The sequence below is a fragment of the Danio rerio genome, chromosome 8 (genome assembly GCF_052040795.2).
Source record: "Danio rerio strain M-AB ecotype USA chromosome 8, GRCz13ab, whole genome shotgun sequence".
Classification (NCBI taxonomy): Eukaryota; Metazoa; Chordata; class Actinopteri; order Cypriniformes; family Danionidae; genus Danio; species Danio rerio.
The window spans coordinates 13,890,556-13,904,672 of record NC_141028.1 but is presented as its reverse complement, the minus strand read 5'-3'; the positions used below and the strand labels follow the sequence as shown (position 1 = coordinate 13,904,672).

General features: G+C 34.9%; 1 protein-coding gene across 4 annotated transcripts in view; it reads left to right on the top strand.

The window, feature by feature from the left end:
- The window catches only part of med27 (mediator complex subunit 27), a 129,619-nt gene that overhangs the window by 48,581 nt on the left and 66,921 nt on the right, over positions 1-14,117 (top strand). For all 4 annotated transcript variants that reach the window (XM_088651067.1, NM_200660.1, XM_087262957.1 and 1 more), the window contains 1 exon segment: positions 11,936-12,066. In XM_088651067.1, the coding sequence (XP_088507193.1) occupies positions 12,005-12,066 (62 nt within the window). In that variant the 5' untranslated portion in view covers positions 11,936-12,004.

The window sequence follows — 14,117 nt, the reverse complement described above, 5'->3', positions numbered from 1 at the left end:
TATATGGATGGAACAGAATCTATGTATTTTTATCTGGCACTTTGTCTTTAGTTCATTTGGTTTTAAGTTTTTGTTTATTTATTTATTTATTACTAAAACTGATCTTACTGAAAGCTATGTTAAGCCCTGGTCAGATCCCATTGTGGCAACTAATTTTGAAAATTATCCTTATTAAAAGTTTCATATAATAAAAAATAAAATAAAATAAATAAAAAATATTGTGTATATATATATATATATATATATATATATATATATATATATATATATATATATATATATATATATATATATATATATATTGTTAAAAATGTTTATTTTGCATTTTATATTAGGATAATTTTGTTTTGTTTTTTTAACTAAAAAAAGCATACCACCGGTTCCCTTCCCTCTGACCATTTGATTGATCCGTTGCAGCTAAATATTGCTCGGTTACAGTCACATGTCATGTTCAAAATGAGAGAAAAATGAAGAGACGTGGAGCTCAAAATAGTAAACAAATAAAAGAACAAACAATGCCTTAAAATGAAAACTGCCATGGCAAATTGGATAATAAGAGATTGGTACGCTTAAACCACACTATTATCACCTTACCTTTAATCAACTTTTACTGTTTTTAAGCCATATTATTAATTATTCATTATTGCCACCAAGTCACTTTCACTTTTCATAGAAAGATTGCAAATGTCTGAGAAATACATGACAATACATAAACGGAAGAGTGGATAGAATGGTAAAATACGGTATTGCATACGTTGGCAGTACATTTATTACGTTTTTATTCTTAAACAAATTAAGTACTTGGACCATTTCTAATAGAATAGGTAAGACATTTTTTTCGAAAGCAGCTACTCACCAGTTTTACTACCCATTCTTGAAAGAAAGGGGCATTTTCTGATTTCTAGCTGCTAAGAATTATTTGTCTGCCAATCAATAAACTGGTTTGTACCCAGGATTTTCGCTTGAAAAAAACCCAGAATCAACCCTGGCAGGAAAATATACATTTAGATTTTAAAGAAAATATCTTAACATTAAAAAAGAAAGTTTGATCTTATTCTTAAATATTGTAGCCTAGTTGTCAACAAGCATCAGTGTTTATTGAGATTGAGATTATTATTATATATATTTTTTTAACATAAGAAATATTGTTAGAGCAACACTTATGTCTGCTTTGGGAAATAACCCTTCACTGTAAAAAAATCCTGGTTGCCTTAAATTTTTAAGCTGAAACAAATTAATCTTATTAGTCCATTGAGCTGTTATGTTAAACTGACTTAAAACAGCTTGCTTAACCCATAAAATTAAGTTAGAACATGATTAACTTGGTTTAATAAGTTACAATGAACTAAAGACATATGCTGTTTGGGCTAATTGGTCATATAATTTTCTACAGTGTTGTTGTAGACATCACGGAATGACTGTCCATGAAAAACCATGTAGTCTGGTACATTTGTTACCCACGATAAGTCAAGATTTTATCAAGACAAAATCGCATAATCTGACATAGTGATTTTCATGACTGGCAATAAAAATCATGGGATCTGACTGGGGCTTTACAGGTTCCAGGGCTTTCGGTTTAAGGCATTTGCTTAGAATACAATTTATGTTAAATGTCAAATCTTAGGAAAATGTTTTGTTTGCTTTGAAGGGAAAGTGTCCCAGGAATAGAATTGACTGGTTTCACTATAACTGATGTAACAGAATGGTCCCACTTTATATTAAGTGTCCTTAACTACTATGTACTTACATCAAAAACTAAATACAATATACTTACTGTGTTTATAATGTATTTGTGAACACTTGTGGTCCTTTTGAGTTGGGATAGAGGTTGGGTTATGGACAGGTTTGGTGGTGTGGTAGGTTTGAGGGTGGGTTAATGTGTAAGGGAATGGTCAGCAGTGTATTTACAAATGTAATTACAAAAGTTAATTACAGATGCAGTTACATACATGTATTTAATCAAGCATAAGTACACAGTAAATACATGTATTTACACAATAAGTACATTGTAATAGACTATTAATTCCTCTGTAAGTACATATTAGTAAAGGCCACTTCTTATAAAGTGGGACCAACAGAATATTTTTGGTTTATATAGTCAGAATTAATATTGTTGGTTAAAGTAAAAAAAATGATTATAAGTGGTCTGTTTGTACATTCTCCCCGTAGTCTAATTTTCAAAAGTGAACAGAACTGAGTTTAACAAATTGAGTCTATTTTCCCCTCAAGGCTGTGTAAAGTTTTGGGTGTTTTAGAAAAAGACTCACTCATACAAATAGTCATTTCATCATTTTCGGGTGCGGGGTTGTAAGCGGCGGATGATCAAAGAGGGTTGTTTCAACTTGCACTTAATATTCGTTACATGATTTTGCCGTTCCCTCCTCTGCAAAGCTTCTTTGAATAGATATTGGGTTTGATGGGCGTCTGCAATTAGTTGCATGGAATAATGCAAGACTTTTCCTCTGCATAGGAGTTTTCTGGTTTTGCTCACAATATTAAATGCAAAAGCATGATGCAGTGCAGTCTGAGCATTGCAGAAATCTGATGGATGGGCCTGGCCTCATTAAAAATATAATTTTTAAGAGGACTTTTAAAGAATTAAATGAGTTTTTGAATGTAGATGGACATAATACGATAAATCATAGATACTAAGGCTAATAGATACTAAGATTAAGAAATATCCAGCACAGGTTTATTAGAAATATGTGCATGATACATTTTTGCGAAACGTCAAATACTTGTCACCGTTAACTTTCATTGCACGTTTCAGATGACAAATCCACTTGAGGGCGCTATCTACATTTTTGTGACAGAAATATTTTACTTCGAGTACATTTTGTTTTAGATATAAACCCACAAGAAGATGGGACTTGACCTAACCTAGTATTTACAACATACTAGGGCTGCAGGATATTGGAAAAATTTGATATTGAGATATTTAATTTTTCTGTGATTATATTTTGCGACATGAATACAGTTTCACAAGATAGTTTGAATAGCACTATTTGACGATTTTCATTACAGTATTCATGTTCCGAAATTGAATAATCACAATGCAAAAAATAATATTCTTTGTCTCGTTTCTATTCCAAATATCGAAAAATACTTAGATCAAGTGAAAATATTGTTTTGTTTTCAACTTAAGAAGAAATATGTCACAATTAAGAGTTTTTCCTTAAAACCAGTGAAATGATCTGCCAATGGGGTAAGTAAAATTATCTTGTAATGTTTTCGCCTTTGAACTGTAGATAATTGGACTAGAAACGGGACAAAAATTCAAAATGTTATAAACTTTTGCATAAAATTACTTAGATTCTATATAAAATACAGTAATTAAACACAATTATGTGCCTCTTAATCAACTATAATTCTGACTCAACATTGCATATGTTGCAATGTGACTATTGCTAATGGGTACATTGCAATATTGATGCTGAAACAATATATTGTGCAGCCTCCAACATATAAATAGTGTATTGATAAGCAAAAGCAAACGTAAGAGGAAAGAAAGCACTGCGACCACATTGTTTCAACTTGATTTTACATTGCTCTTATTTCTTTTGTGAATCTGGACCCGAAGCTGAGTGCTCTGCATCTCTAGTACAGTACTGTACATGGTGAGCTTCTGAGCAAACTGACCATTGCAAAAAAGTTGTACATATGGAGATAGATTGTTGAGGCAAACAAATTAAATAACAAATTATAGACTGTTTAGTTGTTTCATGATATTTATTTGGTGTTGTGCAAAGAACTCCATGAAAATAATTTATTGGTGTTGGATAATGTAAAAATGTCTTTTTAATTTAGTATAAAAAGGAACTTAAAATATTGGTGTCATACTTCCCCGTAGTGTTCATTTAGCCTAGAAACTGCAGCCAATGAATGTTGAAATAGTCTGTGTTAAAATATTGGTCAAGAAATTAAATTTTTTTTAGATGTTCGTATCAGTATTGTTAGTTTTTAGGAATTGTATAAACTATGTGCTCCAAAACAGTGACAAAATAAGCATTTACAATATGTAAAACTGATATAAAAATGTAGAGGTTGCTGTTTGTCACTTCCGCCTAAATGGATCATCAGCGTTTTTTTTTTTCCACGTCACCTCATACTTCAGTTTCTCATCAAGTCGTGACCAATCAAATGCTCTCTAGTATCTGACATGCCCCGCCCCCTTCAAGATGCTTCACATTTGATGCACTTAAGCTAAACCACTCTCACTGGCAGAGCGGTATAATGCAAAATGCTACTGGCTGTTTTATAGAAAGGGGAGGAGCTACACTATGGCCCACCCTCTCTTCCGGTTTTGGTTGAGATTATTACGTCAAACACAGAATAGAAATGCACATTTCAAAGCACTTCATGAGACCTTTAAATATCAGTATCACTTCTAAATCTTGGCAGTTTTGCCAAATATATCAGTGAATAGTCGCATCATAACAGTGTCAAATACCATACAAAAATATGTGAATGTTTTTTTGTGCTGATACGTTGCTTTGGAACCACAACATCTATACAAAGACTCAAAAACTGGCAGTTGTTAGCAACCATTTGTTTTATTTTGTGATTGCTGAATGATTCAAGGGATTCATTTTTTTAATTACAAAGAAAATAATGTAAAAATGTAAAAATCATATATTTTAAAATCATAGTAAGTCATAAATGGAACACAACACTGTTGCTGTGAGCTAGATATTTGCTCTTCACTTTTATTTGGAAATTTTTACTGGTAAAACATAAAAGAAGAGTCTATATTTAGTAAATATTTGTCTAAAATGTAACTCGCTCAATATTAACTGCTTGTTAGTTAAGCTGATGCTATGAGTAATCAGTTTCTCATTTGTGCTTTTGACATATTACTTAATCATATCTTATAAAAATAAAAACAAATCAACATAAGGATTTTTTTTACTCTCATAACTTCTAGGGTGTTCTCACACTTGCCTTATTTAGTTCGATTGAATCGCACTATAGTTTGTTTTCCCTCTTGGTGTGGCTCATTTGGGCAGGTGTGAATGTAGCAATTCCACTTGAGTGCACACCAAAAGCAGACCAAAAAAAACGTACAGAGAAGAGGTAGCCTCAGTACGCTTTCAAACGAACGCTGGAGCGGTTCGTTTGTGGTGAAAACATGATCCGAACTAGAACAGACTCAACTGCTGAAAGTACTTCGCCCTTTTGGACTAATCCAGCTGCCGTAGTCCGATGCTCTGTGCATTATGAGATGTGGAGAAAAAAATATACGTTGACAGCACTTTATCAACAATTTCAATCTGACAGAGGGAAAAACATCACCTGATGGATCGTTGGTAATATTTCCGGAAGATGACCAAATCGCAGTGCAGCAAAATTAACTCACGCCTCCTCCTTAAGTGACTTGCGATGCGCCTTGGGATGTGCAATAGATTTAAACATTGTTTTACAGTCGTTGAAATTTATACATTTATTCTTGAAATGTATAGTTTGTCTAGTGATGTATACATACTTACTATACCATGACCAGGGATACAGTCAGCCAGCGCAGTCGCCCCTCCATAGTAAAATGCAATATTTTGTGTTTGCTAGTTTGTGTACTTGGGGAGTTCCATTAGCATTTTTCCGCACGTTAATTATGACCAATTGAAAAGCAATTTAGAAATTAAATTCAATAACATCTGGCCAATGAGTGATGTGGAATTTGTCACATGACTGCATTTTGGTTCTTTTCAACAGGTTCAGACCAAAGCAATCAGTGTGCTTGGAAAAGGACCCAAAACGGCAAAAAATGCTACGATGTATCATTTGTTGCCCTTGGTCTGGACCAAATAAACCGAACCACAGTTGTGAAAGTACCCTTAATCACTCTTAACTTTATTCTAAGCCTTTACCGCACAGTTAATGCTTTTAGAGATGCTTTGTTTTTATGTTAGATCCAAATATTTAAAACATTTATTTGTTGATATAATATTGCACATAAAATGTTGTGTACTAAAGAATGTCATGCACTTTTCTTAGCACATTATTTATATTTCAAGTAAAGCTTTTCCATTTTTTCTTGTATTGTATTGTGCGTTTACAGACATTATTTGCAAGCCGTCTCAGCTTGGATTATGTCCGGATAATGTGCTATATGGCAGTGCAATGCTTTTCCTGTGCTTCCATGATTGTGTCTGCTTCCAGTGAAAGAGGCTGTCTTGTTCTGTTTCGTTTGACTGTGACATTGATTGTGTGTGGTTGTCCCGTGCATCCTCTCACAAGTCAGATTCTGACCCCGCACTTTAATCTTCATCTGCCCCAATGTGATGACACACTCAGCTGCCTGACAGCATTCTGCCTAATGCCTGTCTTGTCCTCGGTGTCTCTCTCTCTGTTTTCTACTCATTCCCCGCTGTCCTCCTTCTCTTTTGTTCTGTGCTTCTCTCTCTCTCTCTCTCTCTCTCTCTCTCTCTCTCTCTCGCTCTCTCTCTCGCTCTCTCTCTCTTTCTCTATTTTTTCTTTGTAAACTCTAGGTTTCTTTGTAACTCTAGCTGTACAATTTTGTGTTAGGAAACACAGCAGGAGGACAAGATTGGTTTCATTCTGTCCTCTAAATGTCATAAAATATCTTGATCTTTTTATTTCGACAGGGTTTAGTATTTGTCTTTTGATATTTGCTTACAGTTAACATGTAACAATATTTACAACCTTTCTTCCATAATTTATTTCAGTAAGAATGTTCAACATGAAAGAATGTGTAATCTGAAATGATTAAGATTTTTTAATATTCTTTTCGGAGGAGGAGTTTTTGTATTCTCACCAAGGCTTTCTAAAAGGGATGGGTGACATGGACATAGGCCCAATCCTTTCCGCTTACCCCTTACCATAGTTTTCTTTAGTTTGAAGACGTAGAGCTAAGGGGAAAGGCTAGATACCCCTTGAAACAGAGATTTTTAAGGACTACACTCGAAACCAAGGGGTAAGAAAATTTCCCAGAATACACCTTCTACAGCGACAGCATGGCTGCGCATGGAAGTAAAGAGATACACAAATTAAAAAAAAAAATGCTAAAATAAAATCTCCTAAAGATCTGCTATCTATAATCCATAATAATAATAATAACTACGCTATAGTAGTCCCACTACACTTAGTCACTTGATGACACTTGAATACTCTTAATAACCTTAATAACCTTTTTACAGTGTCCGCTTTAATGTTAATGTTGTTTTCATGTGTTTACATGGATGAACATGGCCAGGGTGTAAATACACACAGTACAGTTATGAGCTTATTGGCACATTAGATCGTTATGATAACATGATATTGTTGCCTTCAGTGATTTCCTGAAGTTAAATACCAAAAAAAAAAAATAACACAACTGTAATAACTACAGCAGTCGTGATCGTTGATCTCATATAGAGTAGGAGATCACGTTGACGTATGATGATGTGTGCAGGTGTTGTAGTGGTGTCCCGTTTCTTAGGGGGTAAATTTTGAAGCTCTTCCCCTTCACACTCTGTTTCAAGGGCCAAGGAGAAGGAGTAGGGGTACAGAAATAGAATTGGGATTGGGCCTAACTCATGTGGTAAATTTCTATCGGGGTAAATATTGCAGTGTCAATTTTCCAACATGCAGCCCTACTGTATATAGTAGAAATGGAAAAAATATATACATATGTGTTACAACTCCTAGGCAATCTAGGGGAGTGGGGCTGCACACTTGACCAAGGATCTTGTTTAAACAAACACCCAAAGAAAATTGTACTCAAAGTAATGACCACATACAAGAATTGCTGTGCAATCAAAGTGATTTATTAAAGTTGGTGATCAGTGAGTGAGCTATTTACAATATTTACAAATCACAACCAAAACAAAACATAAATTAGAAAGACTGGCTATGGGTGGTGCTAAAGCAAAGACACAATCTAAACCAAACAGTCTTAGTCAAATCCCCTCTAATCTAGTCTAATAAACAATAATGTGAAAAATAAATCTTTAATGTCCAAGACGTCTTGCCTAAATTACACAAACTATCCGCTTAACCAAAAATACACGGGTTGGCGCTCACCCCGTTCCCTAGTGCTTTTCTAGACCGTTAAACACCTATGTGTTGAAAAGTATGTCACGTGACCTACTTACCTACCAGTCTTTCTACCAAACCTCTGTAGGGAAACATGAGGAAAGGGAATAATTGATTACACAGTTAAGAACAGACAGTGACTAAACCAAAACGACAACACCGTTTAAATAAAGGATAAGACAGACAATATATCACAACAAAACTGAACAAAATGGGGACATAAACACAGATTCAATCAAGCAAGCAACAAGCACAGAAACCATTAACAAGTTGAGCCAGCAAAGACTCACAAACTGTTGGCAGACAAAAAATATATAGTGAGCTGGAGTGATCTGATTGGCTGAGACCGGGACCAAGTTGTTACTGAGGAACCAGTCAGCATAAGGCAGTGTCAGGATTGGTCATCCGGGTACTTCTCGCATTTTCGAATTCTATGAATTCGGACATACTACTCGGCTCGCATACTGATTTTACAGTACTATATAGTATGGAAGTATGCCATTTCGGACACAGCCAATGACAACCAATATATGCTGGCATGTAACATTATGTATAATTTTACTTATTTATTTATTTTTGTTTATTTATTTTTAAGTAGAAAGTCTGTGAACTATTAGGGTAAATCAGCTTGAACTGTCAGTTTGAAATGAATCAAACACATTAGAATTATGTAAAGATTTATCTTGAAATGTTTGAATATTATGAACATTTAAACAAGAGAGCATCTTGTCATTGCATGCACTAGCCTTTTCTCATTTCTTGTTTTTGTGCAGCACTAACAAACCTACACAGCTGCCAGAGACCAATCTTTAAACCAACGGTGATTGGTGTGGATGTTTTTAATGCACCAAATTCCTCAAGCCACTTGACATTCAAAGTTGCCTGAGCCATCTTTACAGCATCTTGTCATCTTGTTTGTTGTTTTTATTTTTCTCCCCTTACCTTGTTATGTAGGCCTTTTATTTATTAGCAAGGGCTTTCCATACAGCTGGAGCCCAGCTTTCCAACACACACTACACTCATAGAAGATCTGGCCCTTACCAAGTAGGCTCATTAGCTACGAAAAGGAGATTCAGTTAATTAAAATAATTCCCCGTTAACACAGCTGCTTTGGTCAGCCAAATTAAACAGGGGGAGTGCTGTGCCGTCTGCTTCTCACTCCGCGAACGTCGCTCCGCTGCTTCCAACATGGCTAATTAGCTCAATAGGAGGAATATTTTAATAGCAATTAATGAGGCACGGGCCTATGCGGGCTCTAATTTAAGAGCCGGTTTGTGTGGGAGAGCATGGCGATGAATCCCGAAACCTGATGAGATCGCTTTTGTCGCCGCTTGTGTTGCGAGCAGCCTTGCGTGTTGCTGCAGGACTATTGATTTTCTTAAGATTTCCCAGCAAGCCGGCTGCCCAGAACAGTGGTACAGTAGAAAATACTTTGGAGGTGTAGTTTTTTAAGCTATAAGCTACTCGTTATTGAACATAGTTTATCTATAATCAAGTTAGCCTTCTGGTGGTTAGCTTAGAGCACAATATTGCGATGCTTGTTTTTTCTGCAATAAGAGGACATGCAGAAATGTTCAATAAAAGACTCAAATAACTCTGTTTGTTGAGAATTAAAAGAAAAGTTTAACCTAAATTGACAATTCTGTCATAATTTACTCGCCTTTGTGTCTTCCAAATACATTCATTCATTCATTTTCCTTCATCTTAGTCTTTTATTTATGAGGGGGTTGCCACAGTGAAATGAACCGCCAACTATTCCAGCATATGATTTACACAGCAGATACCCTTCTGGCCACAACCCAGTACTGGGAAACTTTGTCTTGTTTTGCATCCACACACTAGCACTAACAACTTACCTCATCCCGGTCGAGTCCCCATATGTTACACCTGGCTCAAAGATGTATCATTAAGGTAGTCAACATTGCAAAATAACGTCAAATATAATATTTATTCTAACACAATTTTATCATTTATTTTATTTATTTTTTGTTTTGTCTTAAGCAACATACTCAACTGTATTAATCGTGACTAATAACATATAAAGCTGAAAGTTTGTGTTGCATAATATACTGTATGCTTGTGTACAGTCTATATTTCTTATAAATGCCCACATGTATATTCTAATATATATTAACATATTAATATGTTATGATTTTGATACTGTTATATAATTTTATTGTGCCGATAGATAGATAGACAGATAGATATATAAATAGATAGACAGACAGACAGACAGACAGACAGACAGACAGATAGATAAATAGATAGATCACACACACACACACACACACACACACACACAATTCCTTTATCTGTATTAAATAGATAGACAGACAGACAGACAGACAGATAGATCTCACACACACACACACACACACACACACACACACACACACACACACACACACAATTCCTTTACCTGTATTAAAATGTATGCATGCTTTCATATTTAAATAATTATTATACACGGTACACATAAAACTTATGTAAATGCAGACTTTTATTTTGTATGCATTTACCTGCAATTAATCGTTTAACATTAACGTTGGATTATCGTTAATTAATGTTTGTTTATGGTTAATCGTTAATTATGTTTTAGATAGTAGTTGAAGCGCTTTAATTACTCGCAGTGTCCTCTCTCGCCATAGTTAGCTACTGCAATGTAAAACATATAGGATAATTGATATTGACATATAGACATAATAATTGGTTATGATTATTACTGAACCAATACTGACTTGTTTGTGTCTGCTTCGCGGTGCATCAAAGAAACAGTTACCACCCTGTAATGTGTAATAAACTATAAAATATTCCCTATAAATAAGATCGATCCATTTTTGAGTCTAATAAAATATTGTGAGTAATAAATTTACTGATATATTGTAACTAAAAAAAGTAATTATTTATTATCTTGTAGTAAAGGTTAGATAGATACACTTTTATACACCCTTTATTTTCACAGGTTGCTAGCTGTTTATCGTTGTAAGCATTGCCATTTTTCGAGTGACGTTTAAAGAAAATTGTGGTTTGTGTAATTTAACAATCGTCACTACACAATTTGAACAGTTAAAAAAATTTATATATGGTAACACTTTATTTTGTTGGTCTATTTGAGTATTTTTAGACTGTATGCTTAATATCTGTTGATGCTGCTAACTTTAATGAACGGGCCATGACAATAAAGTGTGACCAAAATAATTTTTCAGCCTGTTTAGCCAACCATGAAGACACTTAGATCCCTTTCTTTTACCAATATGCATCTACCCAGATATTGATTAAGCATGTCAGATTGATGTCCGTGGCATGAGGTTGGTGGCGTCTGCAGTTCTGTCACATTAACATCTCTTCTGACTTGAATGTCTTAACGCTGTGCATTCTGGGTAGTGGACACCTTTCGCATGGTTTCATCACATGAGCGGAAGAGCTAATGACAGGCTTCTGCGATACTACAGCATCAAAGCCACAGATATTACACTCGCTATGTTACGTTCAGCATAGTAAGACAGGAGGCGAGGGGGAGGAGGTGGGCATAAAGAACACAAGGAAAAACGTGACGGAGGATTGATATGCAAGCAACTGTGTGTGCTTCTCTCAGAACAACAGATTGTAGACAAGATTGGAGCTTTGCTTTGAGTAAACAATTCTTAAAAGCCCAATTAGTCTGGTGATTATATTCGAAACGTTTAGCTGTTCTTTGTAAAGCCGTAGAATTTTCTTTGGACATTTTTGTTGTTAGTTTCTGAATCGGTTCAATGTTTGAGAATCAATTTTGACATAATAGCCATGTAACGAATTGGGCAGATGCTGAAAGTAGTGTAAATGAAATTGATTAATCGTGATCAGATGAATATGTGGTATTCGTGACAGCACTTGTAAATAAATCTCTTTTTTTTCCTCTCTGTAGTTGCAGTATCATGCAGGTCTGGCCTCCAGTCTTCTGAACCAACAGTCACTCAAACGCTCAGCCAATCAGATGGGAACATCTGCCAAACGAAGACCCAAAGTCCAGCCAAGCACCCTCGCCCTTCCAACACAGTGAGTGCAAGTTCATATTTTTAACAGTATCTCATTATCAGAGATGTGGAAGTTTATGATGTTATCAATATACTCTCTCACATGAGAAACCAGTTTAATTGTTTTGATGTAAAACTAGAATTGGGTATCATTTGAATTTTTAGAGATTATCAAATCTGGTTTTTATCCATACTCTGTTCTGATTCCAACACTCTTTTGGAGAGAAAAAAAGGAAAATACTATAAAGAAAAATGTCTTTAGCTTTTATTCTTGTCACATTTCATCTATAAACAATAGACTGTAAAGCCTTGTTTATACTCAACGCATCTGCTAGTTCGCTTGAGCGTGCGCGGCTGTGTTTGCAGAAGTTCAGTTTGGGTGTGCTCGATCTTGATTTCGTCTGGTGGACCGCATGAAATTTTTTTTTTTTTTTTGAGTCTCGTGCGAGCTCTTTGCATGGCGCAGCATTTGTTTTGAGTCAAATATGAAACACTTTAAAGAGATTTTGTCTGAAACCAGTACGAATGTACAGACATCTTTATTATCCGTCCATGCGTGATCTTAGGGATAAATAGATGGCCAATAATTCCTGGCTAGAAATTGCAACAGTAGTGGGAAAGGAGGGAAGTTTTTGTTAAAAAGTTTAGAAAAACTTGAAGGATAAGTTTGTTAAAATCAAAAAGAGAGGCCATGGCAAAAGTGGAGACCCAGGTGGCTTTAATACACAATTACAGAATGTTTTTCCACCAGTCAGATTTTACACTGATGTGTACATTACAATATTGAATTAAAAACAATTTAATATTTACAAAACTAAAATGATGTCACAATATATTTCTTTGATAACTGGAAAAGAATATTTGAACCTAATAGTTTACAACACACTGATTCCCTGTTTTTCTAGGTTTTATTGGTGATAATGGTCAGGAATGTAAGACAATTATTGCCTTTTTAGCATATCAGTTGAGGACAAACTAGCCCAACAGTAATGTGTGATTTGTTGATTGGGTTATATATATAAAAGTCTTTAGTCTTTAGATTTTTACTACTGCTTTTTTTTTTTTACTTAGTACTTTTTTTATTTTTATTTTTGCTTTTTGCCATAATATAAAATATATATTTGTAAAGCAACTCATGGCCTGTTGTTACTAATATTTTAATAAACTGTAATGGGTAAAACTGTCCAAGATGTGAACAAAAGCAAGTGATGCATCAAAGTTTAAGTTAAAAAAAAATCTTGAATTGTTATAAAATCTTTTTGACGTATTTCCGAAAACTTTGACCGTAAAATCAGACAGATAAACAGAGAAGTACAGTGTCTTTTGACCGCCCCTTGTTGTTTAAAGAATATCTTAGTGGCGAATGGGTCAAGTATAAAGTATATAGTGCGCGCAAAGTCAACGGAGGTCCGCGATGCCAAGCTTAACGATTTGTCCAATAATTATTTATATAACACTATTGTTATTAAAATGTAAGAAGCGATTACAAATATCTGACCTATGCTACAACACGTTATCCTATCGCTGCCTGAATAGATTTAATTGTGTTCAGGATTTTAAAAAATAAGCAAAATTGTTTGCCAGGTTATCCAGAATAATGCGGCTCTATTTCAAAGGTGTATGCAAAAAATAAAACCTATTTTAATATTATAAAATATTAGGTGCACCTCAACTCTCCTGTTTCCACCAAACTGTTCACCAAGAGCTCCACAGGGTCAATATTGGCTGGGCTGCTATAGCCAAACCTTTGGTCACTCCAATGCCAAACGTTGGTTTCAATGGTGCCATCAGCAAAAACCTTCGGCTGTGGATATTGTGAAACATGTATTGTTCTCTGAGTCCACCTTTACTGTCTTTCCCACATCTGGCAGAGTTATGGTGTGGAGAAGCCCCAAAGAAGCGTACCACCCAGACTGTAGCAGGCCCAGAGTGAAGAATGGGCGTGGATCAGTGATGTTTTGGGCTGTAATATCATGGCATTCCCTAGGCCCAATACTTGAATTGATACACTCAATTGAAATATTGAATCCACAATTTTTTTTTCAAGTACTACTTTCCGAGTACTTTAAAAGT